This window comes from Protopterus annectens, chromosome 3.part1 (assembly GCF_019279795.1).
Source record: "Protopterus annectens isolate FY-2018-M chromosome 3.part1, PAN1.0, whole genome shotgun sequence".
Lineage (NCBI taxonomy): Eukaryota > Metazoa > Chordata > Ceratodontiformes > Protopteridae > Protopterus > Protopterus annectens.
Window position 1 is genome coordinate 1,494,262,855 of NC_056732.1, and position 17,989 is coordinate 1,494,280,843.

At 38.4% G+C, this 17,989-nt stretch overlaps 1 protein-coding gene across 1 annotated transcript in view; it reads left to right on the forward strand.

Annotated features, from left to right (window-relative positions):
- DLEC1 (DLEC1 cilia and flagella associated protein) overlaps window positions 1-17,989 on the forward strand; it is a 2,498,134-nt gene that overhangs the window by 338,787 nt on the left and 2,141,358 nt on the right. The window contains exon 10 of the mRNA XM_044067561.1: window positions 16,541-16,677. Coding sequence (XP_043923496.1) covers window positions 16,541-16,677 — 137 coding nt within the window. The remainder of the gene's footprint in view (window positions 1-16,540; window positions 16,678-17,989) is intronic.

The window sequence follows — 17,989 nt, forward strand, 5'->3', positions numbered from 1 at the left end:
CAACATGCTAGAGCATGTTTTTTGTTCTTACTGGAGACCACAAAGCTGTAAAGGTGCTACCTTGTGGTTCAGAATTCTAACACTTCACAGGATAAGAAAATCTTTGGTAAACATTTTGGGCCCAGTGATGACTGTCATGTCCTTGCAAAGTTCCAGGAGTCTGGTACTTCCCTGATAGTCCCATGTATGTGAATGGAGCAGCATGGCATTTAGCATCTCCTACTGCCTTGCCTTAGCCACACATCCTGTTTTCAGTTATTTCCAGTCATCCTATGCTTGTGATGTGCACAGTGATACCATCTTCTTCACAAGCACAGACTGAAGTAGCTCAGAAAGTTGCAACCAGTTTTTAGTAACAGGTTAAATGTTTTTGAAGGGGTTGCAAATTAGAGCAGTTTGAATGCATTTTAAAATAATTTAAACATTCAATGCAGCCCTAATTTTCATATTTTCACAGTTTATATTGGTTGTCCTTCCAAGCTCCCTTGCATATAGAGCATTCAGAAATGTGCACTTTTTCTAAGGTAATAACTTTACAATGAGTCTGTTTATTGAATATTATACAATGACAGGTCATTAACATTCAAAAACTTGCATGCTGATTGGTCAGCTCAACCAGCGAGCCCATTGTAAATCGAGCATATACATACCAACAGAAAAAAGTCCAATCACCTGGACTTTCTTCTATTAATATATGCTAAGGCTTTCCAGTTTTCTTGAGCTAGGAGGTCTAGAGGTACGTACGGAGGTTAGAGAAAATACATGGAAATCAGGTATGTTGTGTAAGAAATGTACCTGATTTTCCTTGTATTTCTACCCTGTCTCTCTCAGACCTGTAAACTGCCAGGATTTCAAACTTTGTTTTTTTTTTTTCCAAAAAAAGAAAAAAAAGGAAGCAACAGAGATCTTCCTTTCTCTGTTGATTGCTTTCCAAAGCACTGATGTACTGCGTAAGTGTAGGAATGCAAGTCCCATACGCATGCACAGTACATCAAGAAAGCAGCAGGATATGGAAATAGTGTGGAAGAATACCACTGCACCATTATACAAAGACATTATTTAAGAAAAGTAATTGCTTTCTTAAATAATGTCATTATATAATAGCGATAACCAACTCCTGGGTGGGATATATTGAAGATTTACCCATGGTTGCCTTTCTTTAATCACCCGGGCTTTGCCCTCATGATTAAACCACACATTGCTATAGTAATGTTCTGCATGGCAGTAGGCAATGCCAGTAAAAATACTTCAGAGATCGTGAATCAGACTCATAAAACTCAGATTTGGAAAAAGAGTCATGTCTAGTCATCTTATGTAGCCTGCATCACCAGCAAAGAGAAAAACATAAGCTTCCCTATGGATGCCATGCTTTAAAGTAAAGAAAATAATGTGTATGAAGTTTATAAGGACCTGGTATATGATACAGAAAAGACAGGAGGTTTGGACTAAATAATAACATTAATAAGAAAGGTATAACCAATACCTGTAGAATGCATGAGCGAGGAGGTGCAACCAGAGTAGTCCCTAAAAAGGATATTTTACATTGAAAGCTTGACTGTCTAATCAAAATATGCTCCCTGTAAACAATTTTATAGGAAAATATCCTCAGATCTGACAAACAAGAATGACAAAAGACTCATTCCATTGCTTTTAGAAAAGTAATATCACAAGCATCATTTTAAGGCTCCTCAAAATATTAAACTGTTGGATAATGCATCACTGTTGCCAGAAAAGTACTTAACAAGCCTATCACTTCCCTGATTTGGGAGTATAATTGCAGTGCTTCATGATCTGTATTATGCCAATGATCATGTGTAGGGCTCCTGACAGGCAGACTTAAGTGTGTACTCTGAATATATCAGTAAAGTATGTGCTGGTTGACATACCTTGCCTTGCAATGTACAACCTCTAAGGCACATAAACTTCTGGGATACAGTTGGGATGCTTGGTTAGGCTTATAAAGACGTTAGCCTAGTATACACTTATGAACCTATGAACTTTATTGTTTTAAGAGCAGATTGTGACAAAATGTTACAGATAGCTCCTTTATTAAGATTAAAGTCAACGGATGTTTCATGAATACATTTTTTGTCCAGTACCTGCTCTCAGTTCTCTCTCTAAACTTAATATGTCAATAAATATGTATTTTTATCTCAGTGTAATTACAGGTTACATTGTTTTTCTATGGTATCAGATATTTGCCTTATGTAGAACAGAAAATATTGCTTGCCCCTATTTTTGATATATAATATTTGTGACATATAAAACAGATATTATGCTTATTCCTGTTTTATAGTTTTTGAGGTGCTAGAATAACTGTTTTAATACTCTGAATCTTTCCTTCCTGGGCCATTGTCGTAAAGGGGTTCTTTGGAGTTCAGTCAGATTCTCCCAATTAACACTCTCAGCTATTTATTTTTTCATTGAGAAAAAATTATGACCTAACATTGACAGTGTGGAGCACTGCCTTAAAAGCTCCTCCTTCTGAAGTGATTCCACCTAAAGTTAATTTGAAGGCCCTTTCTTTCAAGTAGTCTTTAAAGCAGTTGACTGGCCCAGTAGTACAACCTATATTTCATTTTCATAAGTAGCAAGGAGTGCTTAACAGACTTGAATGCTCTGTTTGAGTTGAAGAAAATGGCACATGTATCTAATCTTTTATGCCATATTATTGAAGTTGCATCCGTTGCAGAATAAACAGATGTTAGGGTATTGTACTCCTTCTTGAACCTGTGTTACTTATAAAGAAAGCTAACATATATTTCTATGTACGAAATAAGTTGTGATGAGTAGGCAGTTTTGTCGAGAAGTTTTTGCCAAAGGCCTAAGTTTAGTACTTTGATCTGTTGGCCAGAGCTGTTTTGGGGGAGCTACTTTTTGTAACAGAATTGGAAGAGATTATTTGAGAGCTAGAAGTACTTTTTCAGAGGAGAGGGATAGACTGACAATATGTACTGGTGACTTTGCTTTAACATGCTAACTATTTTACAAAAAAACAAGGGCAGGATTACTAGGATAGTATCATATTTAAACTCTAAGTACATGTAATCATTTTTGACTCATTTAATTGTATTTTTTCTGAAGTAGAAGTAAGATTTATTAACTTTTGTGTTCCATAAACATTTATGAGTTGGTAGGCACTGGAGCTGTCAGTTTTACTTAGAAAATAATCTCGTATCATTTACTGTTATTCTTTTCTTTTAGCCTTTGTTCCCTGTCAGTTCTTTCATGTTCCAGAGCTGTTTGGGTGAGTTTTGTTTAAGGCTAACTACTTATCCTACATGATTCAGACTGTTCACTTCAAAATGAAAGACTGGTCACCACAAGTAGTACCAAACCTGGCATCATAGGCTTTACCAAAACACAAGCTCTTGGCTAGCTCTCATAGATGTCATTGCTTTGCTGCTTTTATACATCAGACATGGATCCCTTAGCTTGAGCATTTATTCAGCCAGTAAGTAATATTCTTCCATACAGCACAAATCCAAGGCAAACAGGACTGTAGATTCAATATATGTTTAATCAGTCCAGTAAAATGCGATAAAATAATGGCAGGTACACAGTAAAACATGCAAAAAATTCAGTTGAGCGTGCTTTCACCTAGTAAAATACCAGGCTTCCTCAGAACAAGGAATCAAGTCCATTACTTCCCTTAAATAGTTGATTGCAACCAATTAAAAAACAAAAATCAATTCAAATAAACAACTGAAGTAAAGTAATTCATTAACCCTGTATAGCCCACTCATTAGGGAACTGTTCTGGCAGCTCAAGTTGGACGCGGCCAGAACTCCTTGACTTAATGATTGTATTAGTATCAATAGTGTACTAAAACTCAGGGCTGCTAAATTATAATGTAAGCACTGGGCTTGTTTATATTAATTTGTTGCTGCTACGAAGTGTAATTCTCTTGTTTTACATTATTTGGATGTATTTTATTGAACTTACAGAGGTTAAGAATTATTAATAATTCTACATGTTTTTTCTTACATACTTATTTTTAGTACTATATTTATATTTTATATTTATAACATTTTAACATCAATTATGTGTAATTTATGAACGAGATTACAATGTTTTATGAGAGGGTAAAATTTATTTATTTATTTTATCGCATTTTACTGGATTGATTAAATGTATATTGAATCTATAGTCCTGTTTGCCTTGGATTTGTGCTGTTTGGTCATTCGTTTTAGGTTCCATTTTAATATTCTTTCATCTTATGGGGGTTAAAAAGTTATCTAGAGAATAGTTTAGGGTAGTGTTAGTAGATTTGATGTTGTCAATCTTCACCCAATCCTTGACAGTGGGTTCAGTTCTGAACCTCGAAACCGAGTCAGCCATTTACTTTAGCTTACGGTCTCCAAATTCTTGAGCTAGGCTCTACCCATAATCCTCCTCTCAGAGATTGCCTCAGATCATGTTTGCCCCTTTGCAGACCAGATGCGTTTGTTTTCCTCTCTCGAGCCTTGGCTATATTGTGAGTTTAATTTTATTTACACACCCTTTTCTTGAAAGCTGACCCTTTTCTCTTAAAATTTATACTATAATACTGTGGTGGTGGTGCTGCGGTAGCTTGTCGCCTCACAGTAAGGCATTGTCCTGTTTGATTCTCAGCTAGAGCATATTCTATGTGGAGACATGCGTGAATGGGTGTACCTTCGTTGAAGGTTGTGCATCAGGGCTGGCAACTCGGCACGTAAAAATCTACTGCCAATCATTAGCGGACTGGAGTTCCGCTGTGGTGACCCCTAACCAGGAAAAGCTGAAAGACACAACAACAACTGCTCTATAGTATCTACACACTCCTCTCTTACTTAGTTTAGCTATATCCCTCTTTCTACTGTTGGTACCCTATTAAGTACCATCGCTGGTACCTTTCTTCCTTTTTTCTTATCCTTTCTTTACCTTTTTTTGAGGTATTCTTAAATACCATTGTTGGTATTCTTTTTATCTATCTATCTATCTATCTATCTATCTATCTATCTATCTATCTATTTAAAAAAAAAAGAAAATAAAAACAAAAAACAGCTTTATGTTTCCTTTCTCCTTTGTTTTCTTTTTGACATGTGATTGTGTGACAGTTTGCAATCTGTCATAATGGCGGATCAACAAAAACCTTCTCCTACTAAATCCTCTAAAGGCACCTTCGGGTTTAAAAGGTGTCAGAAATGTGAGGGCAAAATGCCTAATTCTGATGGGCATACTCTATGCATATATTGTCTTGGTAAAATTCATCTCCAAGAAAACTGTTCTATTTGTCATGGGTTTTCTACCTGAAACTTAACTGAAAGTAAAAATTAATTGATCTTAAGAGGAATACTGAAGTCCAGATTTGACAAGGCCATTTCTGAGTCCAGGGCTGAAACTAGCACTTCATCTTCAGCTTCATCTCCTGCTTTAAAGAAAAGGCCTTCTTCATTTTCAAGGACCTCAGAACCATCAAGGAAAATGGCTAAATCAACCTCGGTACTGAAGAGTTCACCGGCAGAGGAGAGTTTATCTGGAACTAATTCTAAATTGTTTTCGGCACCTACTGACACATTGGTACCAAAGAAATTAGGGCTGTCTCCGCTCCCAAGAATATCTTATTCTCCATCCATAGACCCATTTAAAGACAGACGACAGACCCCCTAGTCCTTTTGCGGAAGTGAGACCTCCTAAATCTCCTTCCACTACATCGGTTTGATCAACTAAGAGTCTCTCAGAGGCAGATATTATGAGACTAGTAGATCAGCTGCTGACAGTGAGGGGATTGTACTTGGTTCTGTGCCACACCATTGTCGGCACCATTCTTCCTATGTCACCCCAATATCTTCATCTGACTGCTGCTGAGCTTTTGGAGCCTTCAGTTCTGACTATCCTGGCTTCAACTATCTCGGTTCCGGTAGCATCTTTGTCTCCGGTTCCAAAGATTGCTTTGAGTTCCTCCGAGCTTTCAGCACCAGAGACCTCCTAGGGTCTGGGCTCTCTGGTCAGGTCCGAGGTGCATGGCACTCTTTCTGGTTCTTCAGAGCCATCCATGTCCCTTGGTGCCTCGGCCTTTGTAGTGTCGACCCAATCTTCTATTCCAGAGGCTGCCTCCTCCTCTGTGCAGGGTGTGACCTTGGTTTTGAAGGAGTCTATTTCAGTTCTGGGCTCCCATCCCTCTATGGGGGGGGGGCAGCCTTCTGGATTATGGAGAAGGCCTTGTCTATTGGAGACTCACAGTCATTGCATTCCCTATCGGGACAGATTTCTACATCTCCTTGACCTGAGCTACCATCAGTCTCATCCCTAGGACAGAGGGCACAAATGTCCCCGGTAACACTTACTTTAGTAGTCTCCCCTTTGGATGCTTCCTTGGATCATCCCCCTGAGGAAGTCCCTGTGAAAAGAAAGTGCAAGAGGAAGCACTTAGACTCCCTGGAGGAGTCTTTCACTGAAGATACTGATTTTGATAAAGGGGAAGGTTCCCCCAGGTCACCCCATATGATGTTTCCTTCAGGGACATCCTAGAAATCCTGAAACAGAGTGGTGGCTGGTCCACCACCCAACCTTCCTCAGAAGAATCAGTATACCTGGAGGCTTTTCATGCCCAACCCTCTACTTCTGGGATGTCTCTGCCTGCTGGTGATCTCATCAAGCTGATCACTCAGTGGGCATGGAAGATGCCTGATACCATAGAGCCAATCCCCAAGAGACTGGATCATGTGTTATCAGCCCCTAAAGATGAACCAAATTGGGCTAAGGGAATTCCCATTGACACCATGGGGATATCTGCAGCAACCAAAAAGGAATTTGCTGAGGAAAGTCCTACTATCCATCCTCCTAACAAGGAGTGTAGGACTTTGGATAGATCTAGGAAGTGTGTTTATGCTTCAACGACCTTTGCTGTCAGGTCCTTGAATTATATGGTGCACTTTACCAGGTTACGGAGGGATCTGATCAAACAGGTCTTGGATACCCACTCAGGAGCAGTGGCTAAAGGGGTACAGGACAAAGTCACTTCTCAGCTTGCAACCCTTGAAGCAATTTCTAACTCATCTATGAAGCTCATTGATCATGCAGCTGAAGAGATGACTAGGGCAGCAGGTTCAGGCATAGCCATCAGAATGCATTCCTGGATGCGCTTGTGTGATTTTGTGGAGCCTTTCAAAGTGTCATTCATCAATGCTCCATTTGACGGATCTACCCTTTTTGGTCCAAAGATAAAAGATACCCTAGCCAGATGTGAAAAGGATGGCAAGACCCTTTCTGCCGTAGGCATACGTTTCTGCAGTCCTCAAAGGCCGTACACTAGGAACCAGAGGAGTAGAGAGTATGGTTTAAAAAATCCAAAGGGCCTTTCCAGGATTCATCAGGCAAAGACTTCCCCCGGGGCAGAGGGGGCAGCAATGAAAGATTCAGCACCCCTGAATGGGGGCCCAATTGCCATCCTCTGGAGGCAGTCGGGGGATGACTTTCTCTGCACCAATCTGTCTGGCAAATGTTATTGATGGATAAATGGGTGCAAGGAATAATATCCAGAGGTTACAAAATCCCTCTATCACTACCCCAAAAACTACAGAAAAAAACTCCTGGATGTGCCACCCAGTCTCAGGGAAGCAGCAGTACTAGAAATTCAGAGACTACTAAACAAAGTCATCCAAAACGTCCCACTAGACCAGAAAGGATCTGGATTTTACTCAAAATTCTTTGCAGTGCCCAAGAAAACCGGGGACTGGAGTCCCATCTTGGATCTCAGCCAGTTCAACAAGACAGTTCAACAAATCAAATTCTAGATGGTCACGGTTCAGTCAATACTTCCATTCTTGGAAAAAGACAAGTGGATGTGTTCCATTGACTTCCAAGATGCTTATTACCGCATAAAAATGGGAAAGAGCTCCAGGAGGTTTTTGCGCTTCCAGCTGGGGGCCAGATATTTTCAATTTAGAGTACTGCACTTTGGACTCATGAAGAAAGAAGAAAATCTTACCAACAAACTGGTGCTGCACCAATAGCAAAATGAAAAGAAAACAGCTGCACCAGAACCATGAGACAATATAGAAAACAACTGAATTTCATTTAGCTTCTTTATTCTTGCTAGTACAAAGAAAAAATACTTTCACAGACAATAGTCTGCTTCATCAGGCATCAACTTAGAACACATTAAGCACCCTTTTATAGCTCCAATGAAGCAACAATTAAGACACTAATAAGTTCTTAAAGCAAACTTACATAATAAACTGCAAAATATTTTAAAAGTATGTACTGAAAATATATTACAATATATATATATATATATATATATATATATATATATATATATATATATAATCATTCATAATTATAAATATAGATTTAAACATTGTAGTATCTAAATTAAAAATCATTTAATGCAACTATGTAGACATGCTGGTTCAGGTTTTAAAGAATAGCTGTCATTAAGTCCAGGTGGTAAAAAGGCCCTAAAGTACAAAATTAATTTACTTTCACATCTTAGTGATATTCAGAAGATCACCTTCTCTCATAAGATTATTAAAATTTTCTAAAATGCAAAATTTAAAGCAATGTGTTTCATCATTTTCTAATATATGTTTACATAAAGAATTTGTTAGGACTTTCCTTCTTATTTAACATGTGACTACTGATACGGTTTTTGAACATCTGATTTGTCTTGCCAATATTGACTGAAACACACTGTGCACCTAGCCATATATATTGAATTCCTAGTACTACAGTTGCCAGATGCCTGTAAGCTAAATATTGTTTTTCTCACAGGATCAACAAAACAAGGATCAGCAAAATTATATATACAAAGTGAACACTGATGGCATTTAAATGTTCCCTTTCTATTAAAGTGTTGTTGACTATATTTCTGTTGCTCCTTGCAACAGAGCTTATTTTTCAAAGTAGCATATTTCTATATATGAAAAAAGGTCTATCTATGCTAATATCCTGTAATTCTGGTATTTGTGATAGAATTGACCAGTACTTATTAATCACACCCTTAATAGCAGAGGTATTCTGATTATATGTTAAAATATACCTGCATTTATTACCTTTTTTCATTTCTATGTTGCTACTATCACTTTGGTTAGTCCAATGCGTGTTTGAAAAAACAGGGGCATATTTAGAACTGCTTTGTGCCAGTACTTGCTGTTTCATAGTTACAGCTTTTTTTCTACAGTATCCTCTTTTTTGAAAGTCAGTTGCCATCTGTTCCAATTGTTCATTTAACACCCAGTTCTGAGTATTCAATTTACTGACTCTGGCCATCTGATTGAGCATGATATTATCAAACATATAACTGGGATGCATGCTGTCCCTGGCTTAATAAGTACTTTTTTAATTGTTTCTTAAAAAGCATAGTATCTAATTTGCCCGTTGGACTTTTTTTTTAGAGTAATATCTAAAAAGTTAATAGTGCAGTATTGAATATTTTTCTTAAACTTCAAAAACCTTGTGGTGGTATGTAAATAAGTTATAAACTCTTCCAATTCAATCAGGGAACCATCCCATATAAAAACTGACCATCAATGAACCTCTTATAAAAAAACAACTTTGTTACTTGGCTGTGTATTATTATTATTATTATTATTATTATTATTATTATTATATATTGCTTTCATTTAAAAAAAATCATAACTATGTTAGCGTAGGTGTTTGTTATAGGGGTGCCCATGGCTACCCCTGTTTGCTGTTTGTAATATTTATCATAAAATAAAAGGACATTATTTTCTAATGCTAACAGCAGTAAGTCACACATTAAGTCTACATTAATATCCTGGAGCCCTGGTTGGTTCAAGATATACTGTCTGAGCATATCTATTCCTATGCGGTTAGGAATACAAAAACAAAGAGTTAACATCAAGGGTTACTAAGTAACATGTTAATAAAGAGTGATTATTAGTCCATTCATACAGATATTCAAGGAATTCTGTGCTATCCTTAATAATAGTAGTAGACGTTTTTTTAACCTGTTTCAATTAATTTTCTAAGTATATAGAAATCGGTTCGGTAACCCAACCACATGCAGAAAACTATTGGACGTAGAGGGGGGTCCACAAGAGACTTGTGTATTTTTGGGATACCGTAAATCATAGGAATAATAGGTTTCTTAACTTCAAAGTAATCATAAAGCTTTTTGTCTATGTTGCCTTGTTGTAATATTTCTAACAGTCTATCAGAAACATGTTTAGCAATTATTCCAACAGTGCTATTATTAATACATCCATAATCAGTAACATTCAGAAGTTTATGCATTGATGCAATGTAGTGATCCTTATCTAATATTACAATACCACCACCCTTATATGCTGGTTTAATCACAATACTGTTATTACTATGTAAAGAGTGTATGGCCTCATTTTTTTTACATTGCTTAGATAGTAAAATATCATATAATTCATGTTCCACCAGTTTTTCAAAAGTTGTGACAAGGTGATGGGGTGGTGGTATAAAAACACTGCTTCTTTTATATATATTCGGCATGTTTTGTTCATCTACTGCTTGTTGTTTAAAGAAAACCTTTAAATTAAGTTTATGGATAGTTTAAAGTCTGCAATCGTCCATGAAATACTAACTGAACAAGCCAGAATACATGTTAGCCGTTTATTAAGGACCTCAGCTTCACAATCATTTAATTCATAACTTGATAGATTAAAAATAATATTATCGTTTGAATGTACAGTACCTGAATTTAAAGCACTTTGCTTTTTTTCCTTTCATGCTGACTGTTCTTTTCCTCTTCTGTGGAATAGGGTATAGTTCCTTCAGATTGCATAAAAAAAATCATCTGAATTTATGTCTGTGACTTATTTAGAGACAGTACTTCTGTTTTCTTTTGTACACACTTGTGTTTGATCAGTTGCGTCAGCTGCTATAGATGAAGGGTTCTGTGTAATAGGATTGGTGGAGTACACTGCGTTGCTTTCATTCTGATTGGTTGGTCGTAGTTTAGGCCAGGCAAATACATTACCTGCCTAAAAGTCATTCAAATCTCACTTTAGCTTACGTTTCTTATTTTCAGTAAGCCGTTTTTCAAAAGAAATGAACTTTTCTATTGCATTACTTAATAATATTGAGTGGATGTTATAATCAACTGAGTCTACTAATTCATCAAAGAGTTTCATGATATCATCCTTATATTTACGTTCTAGAGGTTCAAAAAAGTCATTCATCACTGTAATGTGCTGAAATGATAATTTAAGGTTTAAATGTTGCCAAATTTTTAACAGTTCCGGATAAGTGTCCCTATAGGTAGGCATTTTCAGAATGCACAAACCTCTTGGGACAATTTTCAGACTAATATATGCATTAAATGAAAGGCGTTGCCATTGCAGGTTTTTAAAGCTATACATCATATTCTCCAGCCGACAGAACTTGTTCTTAAACTCAATGACAGTAGCTTCAGATACTATTATGAATTGGTTCCTATTGAATTGCCCACAGCTTAGGATGTCAAATCCTTAATCATCGACACCTAAGCGTCGAAATGCTTACAATAGCGAACAGCCGCATCATCAAATTCTTTCCTCGGGAAATAATTTGCATGGCTGTTAGCGAGGATTTGCCCTTTCCCCAGTGTAGAGTGTCTTGGAGTTGGTATATTTAGTTAGGGTGTTTGGGTATGTTTGTTTATTTTGTTTACGGACGGCCACCCAAATTCTTTCCCGAGGAAAGAATTCGATGATGTGGCCATTCGCTATTGTTAGCTTTCGACGCTTAGGTGTCGATGTTTTAGGATTCGACAACCTAAGCTGTCAATGTTATGATATAGACGCTTATGGATGATAATATATACATTTTAATATATTTTCAGTACATACTCTTAACATTTTAGTTTATTATACAAGTTTGCTTTAAGAGCTTATTAGTGTCTTAATTGTTGCTTCATTGGAACTATAACAGGGTGCTTAATGTGTTCTAAGTTGATACCTGATGAAGCAGACTATTGTCTGTGAAAGTACATTTCCTTGTACTAGCAAGAATAAACAAACCAATTGAAATTCACTGGTTTTCTATATAGTCTCATGGTTCTGGTGCAGCTTTTGTTTTCTTTTCTTTCTGCCCTTTGCACTCACAACAGCCCCCAGGGTGTTTACCAAATGCAGGGCAGTGGTAGCAGCTCATCTAAGGCTGCAAGGATTCCAATATTTCCATACCTTGACAACTGGCTGCTCACTGCTACCACCAGGCATCACTTAGAATGGACAAGAGATTATACCATACATCTCTGTACATCTCTTGGAATAACTATAAACCTCAAAAAGTCCACACTTCATCCCTGTCAACAGCTGGATTTCATTGGAGCCCACTTAGACATTGTTTTGGGAATTGCATCTCTCCCTCCAGAAAGGCTGCAATGCATCAGAAACCAGGTTGGTCAATTACTACAGAACAACAAGGTCCCAGCAAGATTACTAGTTCTTCAAACATTAGGCTCCATGGCAGCAGCAATCACTCTAGTTCCCTTGGCGAGATATCACATGCGAATATTGCAATGGCTACTAGCGTCCCAATGGTCAGTCATGCACCATCCTACGTCTCACTTAATCTTGATAACCAATCACTGCAAACAGGACCTGGTGTGGTGGCTTCAGTCCAACCAGATTCTCCTGGGTCATCCAGTCAGTCTTTCCCAGCTCCAAGCCATAGTGACCACGGATGCTCCCCAGATAGGGTGGGGGGGGGCAAGGACAGTCCAAGGCACATGGTCCCTACTGGAGGCCAACTTGCACATCAATTTCCTAGAGATAAAGGCAGTGCTATTAGCGTTGCAAGCATTCCAAGATGTCTTTCCTCTAAGCACAGTAACGATTCAGATGGGCAACATGTTGGTAGTCTGGTACATAAGCAAACAAGAGGCAACCAAATCTTACCTGTTGTGTCGAGAAGCACTCAGAGTTTGGCAATGGGTGATTTCTTCCAACCACTTTCTAACAGCAACGTATATTCCATGGAGCTCCAATGTGATAGCGGACAAATTGAGCATAACTATTCTCTTGCCTCACGAGTGGTCTGTCAATCCAGCAGTGGCAAACAACATTTTTCACCACTGGGGCCAACCTTGCTGCGATCTTTTTGCATCTCCTCTAAACAACTCATGCAAAAGTTACTTTGCCCTAATCCCTCCTCAGGGGAAGTCACCCAGAGATGCTCTTCTCCATGATTGACCCCCCCCCCCGACTGCTCTATGCCTTTCCTCCAATTCCCATCATTTCACAGTTCGTAAAGAAAGCCAGAAGAACAGAGAATTCAGTAATCCTCATTGCCCACTTCTGGCCTCAACAAGTTTGTTTCCTCTTCCTGTGGCCTCACTTAATTCGGAAATTATGGATTCTGGACCCAGCTCCAGATTTGCTGTCTCACCCAGAGGGCATGGTGCATCGGAGCCTCCAACATTTCAAACTCACTGCGTGGCTTCTCAAGTTCCCATGATTACCAGGCATCCTTCTCTTTTCCTCACCTGTCTGACAAATTATTGTCGCTCATCACAAATCTTCTTCAAGGAAATTATACCAAAGTAAATTTGAAAAATTCACTAGATGGGCTCTTGATAAGGAGCTAGACCCTTATTTGAGTCCTATCCACAAAGTGTTAGATTTTCTGGCTTCACTTTACCAGTTGGGTTTCTCTGCATCAACAATTAAAGTTCACCTGGCAGCAATTTCAAACTTTCATATAGGACTGGATGGGATTGAAGCCACGGTGGTACAGTGGTAGTGTTGTTGCCTCACAGTAAGAGGTTCTCCTGTTTGATTCACGGCTGGAGTGCCTTCTGTGTGGAGTCTGCATGTTCTCCCCGCGGTCGAGTGGCCTCCAAAAGACATGCATGAAATGGGCATGCCTTTGCTGAAGGTTGGGCATCGGGCTGGCAACTCGGCACCATAAAAAAAAATCTACTGCCAATCATTAGCGGACCGGAGTTCTGCTGTGGTGACCCCTAACCGGGAAAAGCCGAAAAGACAAACAACAACATATAAGACTGAATGGTTCTCCGCTAATGTCACACAAACTTTGTAACCCCCAATTGGGGTTGGGAGGGTTGTCTAATGGTTAAGGTGTTTGCCTTACAAACACAAGGTGCAGGGTTTGAGTCTCACAAGGGATAATTGGCTAGGCTTAAAATGGCTCGCAAGGGCAGTTAGCTTAGTACTAACTAATGAACCTATAAAGCATTCTTATAAGGTCTCCTAATGCTAAGACCTTCGTTTAAGGAACATCTTCCCCCTTGGGATCTAACTGTAGTTCTTCAGGCCCTTACTATGATCCCCTTTGAACCTTTGTGACTTAAAACATTTGTCTTGGAAAACTTTATTTTTGGTGGTTATCACTTCTGCTGCAAGAGTCTTGGAGCTTCAAGCTCTATTGTGTGAACATCCCTACTTAATTTTTCATAGAGATAGAGTTGTGCTTCGAACTAATCCATCTTTCTTGCCCAAGGTTGCCTCCAAAACTAATATCAATCACACTCTAACACTCTACAGTTACCAGTCTTTTTCCCAACTTTTTCCAACAAGGGAGAATATGGCTTCCACTTACTTGATGTAGATAGACAACTACATTTTTATCTTCACAGGACTAAATATTTTAGAAGCTTGAACCAACTATTTGTAGCATTTTCTTCTCTCCAGCTAGGTAATCTAGTTTCAAAGGTTATCTTGGCTAAATGGCTCAGAGACTGCATCACATTCATTTATCTTTCTAAAGGACTCCAACTTCCAAAACCAGTTCAAGTCCATTCTACAAGAGCAGTAGCTACGTCTGCAGTCTTTCATGCCAGAGCTTCTTTAGACAACATTTGTGCAGCAGCCACTTGGTCTTCTCATCATACCTTTATCACTCATTAAAAATTGGATCAGGTCTCAAGTGGACGAGCTTAGGAATATTCTTCCATGAGACCTCCTGAGGCTAAAGTAGCTGGGGACTCTGTCCCACTGTCAAGGATTGGATGAAGATTGACAACATCATATAAACAAGTTATGTCTTACCATAATGTTCCATCTGTGTTGCCAATCTTCACCAATCCTTGACATCCCCACCCTCCTTCCCCCATCCTGAGACTCCTAATAGACCAAACTTAGTTCTTGGTTAGTTTCCTTTTTAAGGACTCATATCTGGCCTCGGTTGATATGCATACTGTATTATTTAACCATAACTTTCACGTCTGACTGCCATTTCTTGGCAAACTCAATCTGAGGTAATCTCTGAGAGGAGGATTATGGGTAGAACCTGGCTTGAGAGTTTGAAGAGCACAAGCTGAAGTAAACGGCCGACTCGGTTCCAATGTTCGGAACCGAACCCACTGTCAAGGATTGGTGAAAATCGACAACACAGATGGAATGTTATGGTAAGACATAACTTCTTTTTTTGGTAGCTTTTGATGGCTTTGCTGTCATTTTCCTGTCAGACTTTAATTTTCCCAACCTCCTCTGTCCCGTGTTCATGCCCTTTGTAGCCCACACCTTTCTTTCCCCCTCCTCACTGTAGTTACTCAAGGAAATAGTTGAATTGTTTGTTCCCTTATATTTTTATTTTGAAAAGTTCCTCTGTGGTTTTTTATAGTTTATAGTTTTAAGGTTTCTCCTTCAATTAGTGCTTAGGTTGCTTTTCTTTATAACTCTACAGCCTGAGAGTTAGTAGTCTCGGTATGTGTTTCTTTGCTTAACTTTGTTTAGGGCATTTGTTTTCTGATAGTATCAAGTAAAGATAAGGGTGTGAGATTTCAGAAAAGGGCAGTCATTAGATCCCCCTAAAGACACAGACAACCTATGTACCATGTGCAAGGGTGTGGATCATCTTAGAGATGACTGTGGAATATGTAAGATTTTCAATAACAGAACTTTGCAAAAGAGAGAGAAAGAATAGATTAATTCTCAAATGTCTCTTGCCTTCTGAGGAAAAGAAAGAACAAGATAAGAAAGAAAGAAGAAAAGAGAAAAGGCCACAGGAAGATTCTAAATCAAGGAACTCTTCTGACAAATCCAACGCCCTAAAGTTGTTAGGTTCAAGATTTCTCCAGCCAAACCTGTTCAGCTTCTCCCCAAAGAGACCACCTCTGTTCTTATGAAGTGGGACCAGATGAAGAGGACATTGGTCTTCCAACTCCCCAGGCTGCATTTCATTAATGTTGAGGGAGACTGCCCTTTAGTTGCGCTATTTAACCTACTTAAGCTTTATGAAGACAGACATAATTCAGACATCTGTTATTATGAGTAGATCATATACTGTTCTTTTCCTCCATTTGAGTTTTACTGGGTGCTGTACTTTCTTCTTACCTCCCACACACATGTTAGTTGAGTAGTTACTTAAAAGTGTTCATATGTGTTGCATTTACAGTTTGTCTTGTTAGAACAGATAATGGCTGAAGGGGGCCTCTGACTTATAACGTCATGTGTCTGTTGTACCGATCATCAAGTAAGTATTATCTTGAAACCACATTCTGGGCGTTTAATGCTGTGATGTACAAGCATGGATCTTGCTTTATCAGAGTGATGCACTGAACATTTCAAGTGGGTAAAAAGGAGAATAAAAAGTAGTCACCAATAAAATCTAATCTATTGTTTTCCCTTTCTAGTACCAAGAGTTTTAGAGTGTGGTCCATGTCTTGTTGGTGGCATGAAGATTACTGAGTACCTTTGCCTTAATGAAGGATTTAGTACAGGAAAGTTCTGTATTATGCCTAAGAAGGCCTGGCCAACAGCAAACTTCAGGGTAAGAAATTATATCTCAAGTATATCATAAGCCATACTGAGATTGATTCTAGTTTTAAACTTTTTATTTTAAATGTTATGATTTATGCTGAAATAATTCCTGAAATCTTATTTATAATATATGAAATGGCATGACTGTAGTATGGCTCACAGACCTAAACAGTTTGCTGGGATTTTGATCTTGTTTATGACTGCATTTAAAGCAGAACAAATATGTTGTGAAAAAGTATACTGATGACGTATGGTGCAACATATTTAGCTTTCCTTGTTTATATAGACAAGATTATGGATTGCTATACAAAAGCTGAAAAATTGGAAACTCTTTTTTATGGATGTGGATAGCAAGATATGAACAGTGAAAATGTTTTTATTCCCTTTAGGTTTATACACAGGTCAGGCATATTTTAACAATCAGAGGAGAAGTTGTGGATAGTAGTGAGTTGAAGGATTTTATCTGGGAGGGGAACAGGGTAAGATTCAAGTGAGAAAGTTGATCCTTCTAATAGAACAAGGTGGTTTGGGATTACTTGAATTGAAGGGGTGTTTCAGAGCTACAGAGTTGGCTCCTATACACAGCACAATCAGAAAGCTATAATTCAAAGTGGAAATAGATGAGGATGAAACGGGTGGGTGGGCTCAAGAAACAAGGAGACACTGGGATTTCAGGTGCAGATTCTTAAAGAGAATGGCAATAGCCATACAGAGTATTATATTTATAAAGTAGCACAAATTATTCTAAGAACTAAGCCAACATGAGGATGGAGAAAGGAGATTCTGCCAGCAGAGATGACTGCAATTAGAGGTACAGAGAATACGCAAGAGGAAACTGGAATTTACTGGAGGAAACTGTCAAAAGAACCACGGTATTAGGAGCAAATAATTAGAGAGTGAAAGGTAATAGAATGGGAAAAGGCCAATAATTAATTTGGACTGCAGGCTAGAGATTGCCTTCTCTATCAAGGATTGATATCAGAGTATAGGCAAAGAGAAAGAAATATGGGATCCTAAATGAAAGACTAGCACTGGCAGAGTTTTTAGTAGACTCTAAAAGACAAGCTGCTGTTAAAAGGGTAATTAGTAGGGCATATAAAACATTGCATAATAACTATAGAAATCAATCAGAGGAGGTTAGGAAGGATTGGGAAGACAGATTGGATAAGCAATTCACAAAGCAACAATTAAGAGCTCATCTGTTTTATTATTTTAATAAAAGTGTTTGTATTTGCGAGCTGTGGTGGTCCTGCCATTCTTGTTTTATGCAAAGCAACAATTCAGGGCTATATATATGGCTTCCAAATGTGCAGTAAAGTCTA